General features: G+C 37.6%; 1 protein-coding gene across 1 annotated transcript; it reads left to right on the top strand.

Annotated features, from left to right (window-relative positions):
• Positions 1-860: 860 nt before the first annotated feature.
• Positions 861-6,922, top strand: LOC140168462 (uncharacterized). The gene is made up of 4 exons (XM_072191860.1): positions 861-1,284; positions 3,406-3,530; positions 5,116-5,228; positions 6,451-6,922. The coding sequence occupies exons 1-4, from the start codon at positions 1,000-1,002 to the stop codon at positions 6,615-6,617; spliced, it is 690 nt and encodes a 229-aa protein (XP_072047961.1). The 5' UTR covers positions 861-999; the 3' UTR covers positions 6,618-6,922.
• The last annotated feature ends 483 nt before the right edge of the window (positions 6,923-7,405 follow it).

Here is a 7,405-nt window from a genome sequence, read left to right on the forward strand (position 1 = left end):
GAACCAGCGATTCTAAACTTCCTTCGATTACGCTTCTAGCGCTTTACCGCTCGGCCACCGTGGCAGTTGAGCAGATGAGTGTAATGATAAAAGATAAATATCATAATGCCATCTTTAGCCTTTTGTTTACTAAAAAAAGACGCGTTTTGTAAAGATAGATTAGCCGTTTTAAGCACGAACGTTTGGGAAAGGTTTCAAACAAATAATAAAGACACTGATGTGATGATGAAATTGCATAAGTTGGGAATGTTTTGTTTTGGTTTTAGGAATTTGACCTTAAAATTTACAACTTCATGACATTATCATTCGAAATCAACAAAAGATATTTCAACACTATATGTCCTCATTCTTTCCATAGAATGTTTTGTACATGTATGTGAAATAGCTTCAACAATGGTTCGCTGCATAATGGTAAAAATAGCCTTGACCTAAAAAAGGGCGAGAGGTACCATATTTACGGATTCAGGCTAAATTTAAAATTGATATAAAACGTTTGTTTTTGATCGATTACAAAAATTTATTTTTGTCGTATAAAGAAATTGTATCTGGCGTGAATTACACTACAGTTTTTATTCCTAGGGCTCTTTGACTTCTTCAAATAATTTTTTAATGATAGAGTGAATCCCCTGGCCCTCTATAATTACGCACAAAAGATCCCCTTAAGCCTCCTCTGGCCTGCCGCTTAATAGCGGCGAGACGCAGGCGCATTGCCGAAAAACGAACACAATCAAGCTTGTCATTGGCTGATACGTCGTATATGCTAAATACGCATCAATGGGTATATGACCTTGAGTAATTCGTTCCAAGATTCATTCAACGGGAAATACTAATAATTGTTGAGTCATTGAGTTGAGCTTTACTGGCTGCCTTCAAGTTTCCTACGCTACGCCATTACTGGACTTGCATTAATTTTCATAACACTGCAGTTCGCGGCCTTCAACGCAACTGTTAGTATATTCGTGTAGCCAACTACCAGTAAAACTTGTATGTATACACAGAATGAATAACTTCAACAGACTAATGCAACAGTGGCTAATGATATATTTTACATGTCAAGTATGTGCTCAAGTACCAATACCAAATCGACCATTGGGTTTCCCGTACGGTTCAGAAGGCCAGTCACTGATTCAACTCGACGCATTTATGGATCTTGCCTGTCCAGACTCTAAGGTGGCATTCCCGACATTGAAGGAGGTTGCAGATCACTACGGGGTTTCAAATCTTCGCTTTAATGTTGTTATGTTCCCGCCACCGTACCATAGAAGTGCGTGGTTAGCTACACAGGTAGGCAGTGCATATGCAGATGCGATATTAATTTGTAAGCTTTATCGATCAGCCAGAAAAATTATTATTTGCTTTTGCTCTTGCCTCGGTTTTCGAACTGGAGTCACCTGATCAGGAGTCGAACGCCCTAACCACGAGGCCATGGGACTCTGAGGGTAAATAGATGCGTCGTCCGGAAAGAATAAAAAGAAAACTTGATTATTTGCCGAGTGGGGTTCATAATATTTGTATGATCGGGTATCAAAAGAAATGCTATTATATATTTGAAAGTGAATCTGAAAAGCCAGTGCAAAAGTGATTCGCAGCTAGGACCATAGCAGTGTTCAAAACCTGTTGATATCATATATCAGTATTATTTTCCAATAATTTTGGCTATGAAATACCGCTTGAAATGAAGCAAGAATATTTGTTAAAACAAAAACTCGTATTATGTAAGCTGAACTAAGCTTTTGTTTAGTAGGACCACTAGTTTCCCCTGGTAAACTAGTTTTTAATGTCGGACTAAACGTCCACCTAGTATGCTTGGCTAGTACAGCATGCAGTGAGGGAAATTGTTAGTACGGACATTCCGAACTATGCCAAATGATGGTACTTTACTAATAAGTGAAAATTAGTTGCACCGCAAAAGTTGGTCTAACTAACTTTTCTGGCTTTACGAATTGGTAGAACGAATCATGGTTGTGGACCGTACCAAGGGTTGTACTAAAGTTGAATTTACCGCCCTTTTGATCACATGACATGACTCTTATGACAAATTAAGCTAGTAGAGCTAGTCTCTACTAGCTTATAGACGACATTTCATACATGCAGCTGTAGACATAGCACATCTAGCGTCTTGAGATGGACATTTTAGCCCCGATTCTAGCCCGTTAGAAATGGTCGAAGAAATGGAAAGGTATGTTTTATTGACATTTTCCCAAGCTTGTTTTTGAATAACTTACAAACCGTTAGAATTTGAAATGAGATTGTAAATCGGAACACAAATGTCATAGTTCTTGTCATGATCATGGACCGTGGGTTTGTGCATGCATGGTTGAGGCTGCCATGGCTGCCGAATTCGTGGAAACCTTCATCATGCCGTGTGTAGTAGAAACCAGGGCTCAAAAAACGGGGCCAAATATGTTTTTCAAATTCTAACCATGCTAAAACGGTTTGTAAGTTATTAAAAAATACAAGGTTGGGAAAAAGGTCAATAAAACGTAAGTTTCCATATCTTCGACCACTTCGACCACGGGCTAGAATTGAGCTAGTTCCACAGACTAGTTCAGTCAGCTGAACTAGTCGAACATTAGTACAGAATGCCCTATTAAAAAAAGTAGTCGTACTTGACATCGTTTTTGATAGTAGAGCCCATTAGTAGAACACCCCAATATATTAGTAGAGTCCCTAGTAAGCTCTAGTAGGTCTCAGTTGAACTAATTTATTATATTAGTAGGTCAAGGTTGAACTAGTATTTTGATAGTTAAGTCCCTAGTGTATCCTGACCTAATAACATATAGTTTAGTCCAGTCCAGCCGTATTAGTTACAGGTTAGTCTTACTTGACATTGTTTTAACTAACTTTTCCTTAGTTAGTCACCCCAAGTTTCGTTTTCAGTGGATTATGGTTGCCCATGATTAACTGTAATATTGGTGCCACTTTTTGAATTGGTGAGATGTTAAAATTATTGGAACGGTACATAACATTGATCACGGTTTTAGATATTATTTTGAAACCAGCGAAAAATATCATGGAACAATAGAACTCAGGTGATTTAGTGTTTCGTGTAAATATATTCTTGCGGAGCATATGTTTAGCCTTCTTTATCAGTCGTTTATTTTTAAAACTTGCTGGTCACGGCTACCGCGTGTACGTGTCTCGTGTCTCGTGTCTCGTCTCAAGTTGAGAGTAACACCATGTCGGATTTTGCAGTGGCAGATTCGAATCAGCGCGTTTACGCGGTAGTGCCGCCAGCGCATGCACAGGTCGCCCTTCTACCACAGTGATACGCCCTGCGGGATTAGTTAGCGTTCGCGGGTCGAATCTGCCAAAAATCCAACATGGCGTTACTCTCAACTTGAGACGAGACTGACTATAGGGCAGTAGCGTCTGACATGATCTTTTCGTCTATTTTATAAACAGAGTACTTTCATCGTACAGGACATGGATTCGTCAGTAACATTTAAATGGATGGCGCACTTTTTCGCTGTTCAAAAAAAGTTCTTCAACGACCCAACACGGAACAAAAGTAACAGTGAAATAATGAGGTATAACCAATAATACAATGAAAGCATGAATGAACGCATGAATGAATAAACGGTAGGATGGTTGGAGGAACGAGCGAATGATTGAATGAATAACAAAATTGATGAATGAATGAACGAAAAAAAAAAAAAAAAAAGAATGATTAAATAAATTAATGTACGAATTAATGAATGGATAAATGGACGGATGATTGAAGGAATGAATCACTTAATTGATGAACGAATGAACGAACGAAAGAAAGCCATAGTAAATGAATGAATGAATGAATGAACGAATTAATGAATGAGTGAACGAATGAATGAACGAACAAATGAATGAATGAATGAATGTGAATGAATGAATGAATGAATGAATGAATGAATGAATGAATGAATGAATGAATGAATGAATGAATGAATGAATGAATGAAAGCCGAGAGTTTTACTACGTGATTTGAAATGGCAGGTGCATTGTTCAGTCCTTGGAAGATCTAAGGTTCCCATGAGAAATCCGCTCTCAACTACATTATGGCTCTTACTAACGTTGTTCCTTGTTATGCAAATGAGACAGTTTACGCTTCCGTAGCTTACACACAGAGAACAATTTCAAGAAATGTCGGTGTCATGAATAAATTGAAACATTTTGTTCCAAATCGTATTTTATTTACACTTTATTGTACGTTAATATTGCCTTATTTGAATTATGGAGTACTTTTATGGGGAAATATATGTAAAACTTACTTAAATAAAATTGTAAAAATTCAAAAATGGGCTATTAGAACGGTGGCAAACGGTCACTACAGAGACCACACAGCGCCATTGTTTGCTAATTATAAAATATTAAAAGTTGAAGATATGCACACACTGGAATTAGGTACATTCATGTACAGGTGCTCTATAAATGAGCTGCCCTGTTCATTTGATAATTATTTTACCAAACGTTCTGACATACATAACTACAAGACACGATATGTAAATGACCTAAATCTAACCAAAATTAAGAAAGTCTTTTCTGATCAAGCCATACGTTCAAGAAATCCCATTCTTTGGAATTCTTTAGATAAAAATCTGAAAGCTTCAAAATCTGTTAAACATATCCGTAATCAATTCAAAACAAAACTGATCTCCAAATATAAATATAATCTTTTTCGTGAGCACCCCCCTTCCCTTGTCTTTTGGTTATGTTATGTGATGTTGATTTCTTTTGTTAATTTCATTTGATTTCAGGGAAAGGCTAACTTTCAGACCTTTTTGGTCTTCCAGCCTTTTCCTCCATATGTACCGTGTTTATATATATATATTTTTTAATGTAATGTCTTTGATTTTTATGGAAATAAAATATGAATGAATGAATGAATGAATGATTACAGAGCTATCTGCATCAAGGCCGTTTCTAGACAGTTGAATAAACATGAAAAGAATATTCCGCACGACTTTACAGTGCGAAGTAAATATCGTATTTGCATACTCATGAAATGTAATTTAGTGCAAGAAGGCCCATCTGCAACAGCTACCATGTGCCATGTGTGTGCAATATAGAAAACGTACAAATTGTCAAATGTTTATAGGGCAGCTATTATACTAACCACATAACATTTCTTTGTTTCAGTATGATAGCCGACGTAGCTGGTAAAGTAGTAGACAGGTCAACATTTCTATCAAAACTTGAAGAAGATGAAGGTGATAGTGACGCAAGAATTATGTGGAAATACTCCTGTTCAAGTAAGTCAAGGGCGTTAATCCGAAGTTGATTGTGGAGGAGGAGGAGGGGGGGGGGGGAAGGGGCACACTATTTGTGAAATATGCTCGGCAAGCGGGCTTGTACGACGCATTGTGGTGTGCGAGGCACCAGTCGTTGGAAATTTCTTTTTAAATGAGCACCAAATTATCGACATTTGGTGGACACTATTTTTTACACTATTATTGTGTAAAATGTCAGCTGGAAAATCTTGAAAAATGTTCAGTATGAAGGCTCAGTTGAAGTAGTTTGCAGTTCATTTCCAGTGGCGTGCCATTACTTTTATCCCCCGAAATTTTCAGCGTCATACTATTTGAAGTAAAAGTTGTTAAACATTGGTTTTATACCCAAATCAAGGTGTTAACTGAACGTATGCGTATTTAAACAAAACTAAGAACAAGGAATATTTCTTTTACCTTTTTTCTTTGAGTTGGCGGCATTGTAAAAAAAAAAGAACTTTAAGAAATTGGCTTTGTCATGTGTATCTGCGTCTTGTTCACTATCTCCAATCTTCAACTTTTTCCTGTCTCCCGAAAGCCCTCAGTTGACTGCTCAATGCCAGATGTGAGTATGTGCAATAGCTGCCCTGTGAACATTCGGCAATTTACACAGAGTATGTTGTACTCATCTACATATGACAGCTAAAGGTAGCAGCTATTTACTTCTACAGCACTTCTACCACTAAGCACTCGGCTTTTTCCTTTCTGTCGTGGCGTACCAGATCATGTATTAGGGATAAGACACCTGGGTTAAGACACTCAGAATCAGCTATGTGATATGGTTATGCCGTCAAAACAAAGCATTCCAACAGATAGACCTGATTCAAATTGCTGGTAACCAATTGAAGATAAAGAAGACGTACCAGCACAATACACTCAGACCTAAACATGCTAAATGACACTCCAACTGATAGTGAGACCAGGTTCCTGTGATGAGTCATTGTCCTTTCAAAATGACATTTCACATCCCAGTTCCAGCAGTGCAAGCTCTGCGTAGCTGACTTTAGTTCAAGGGTCTGCTGGTAATTACAATTGGTATTCATATCGCGAATTAAAAAAATAAAATCGAAATTTTTTGATATCAGAAGTCACATTCTTCGTATTCAGAATGCAATTCGATATGTCTGATGTGCTCTCATGTCCCACAAAAATACTGTCCAAACGTTCATACCCCATCCATTAACGTTTCTTTGCATTATTCTTAGAGGATACATGAGTGGAACACCCCAGTTCCTTGTTAATGGTGTCAACGTGGCAGCAAGTTCCTCATGGACATTAGATGATTGGAAATCGATTATCGATCCATTACTAGGAGTGGGCGTCAGTAGCAGGGAACAACCTACCGAAGAGGTAGGGAACTCAGTTATACCATAGTGTTGTTATAAACGGGGTTCAGCTACCTATATCGAACCATTGGTACATGGTACTCGACATTGCTAGGGTCCTTGTCAATAACGTCACGGTGGCAGCAAGTTCCTCATGGACAGTAGATGATTGTAAATCGATTATCGATCCATTACTAGGAGTGGGCGTTGGTAGCAGGGAACAACATACCGAAGAGACAGGGAACTCTGTTGATGTTATTAACGGGGCTCAACTACCATTGGTACTTTAATTCTATTATCCTGCTTGAACATCGCATTTTGTATTTGTATTAATTTTAGTTAATGGGTGGGGCTTAAGGGGTATAATCCACGCGTCTAGTTCGCACTCGTTTCTAACTGAAATTTCTGTGAAATCTTGTCCGCGCAGTTCTTGCCTTCACGCGCGCGTCAAACTAAAAACTGCGTGGAGTGTGCGCCAGGCGCTGGTAAGAAGTTCAGCTACGCAAGAGTACCGTGTTTTCATCGCCATTTACCAATGATTTTTGTAAAAGAAAGAAAGATAAACAAAGAATAAAAGAAGGAAAGAAATAACTAAAGAAATAAAGAAAGAAAGAAAAAGTTCAGGAGTGAAAGAAAGAAAGAAAGAAAGAAAGAAAGAAAGAAAGAAAGAAAGAAAGAAAGAAAGAAAGAGAAAGAAAGAAAGAAAAATAATAAAAGGAAGAAAATGAAGAATGAAAAGAGAAGGAATAAAAGGAAGATAAACAAAGAAAGACAGAGTGAAATAACAGAAAATTTAAGAATAAAGGATACTGAAAAAATTAATGTAATCAATCAAAT

The sequence above is a fragment of the Amphiura filiformis genome, chromosome 13 (genome assembly GCF_039555335.1).
Source record: "Amphiura filiformis chromosome 13, Afil_fr2py, whole genome shotgun sequence".
Taxonomy (NCBI): Eukaryota; Metazoa; Echinodermata; class Ophiuroidea; order Amphilepidida; family Amphiuridae; genus Amphiura; species Amphiura filiformis.

Bases quoted from the DNA above. Each gene is read 5' to 3' on its own strand.
- LOC140168462 (XM_072191860.1), top strand. From the start codon at position 1,000: ATGAATAACTTCAACAGACTAATGCAACAGTGGCTAATGATATATTTT. The intron at 1,285-3,405 runs GTAGGCAGTGCA...TTTTATAAACAG, and splicing joins GTGCGTGGTTAGCTACACAG to AGTACTTTCATCGTACAGGA. The intron at 3,531-5,115 runs GTATAACCAATA...TCTTTGTTTCAG, and splicing joins AGTAACAGTGAAATAATGAG to TATGATAGCCGACGTAGCTG.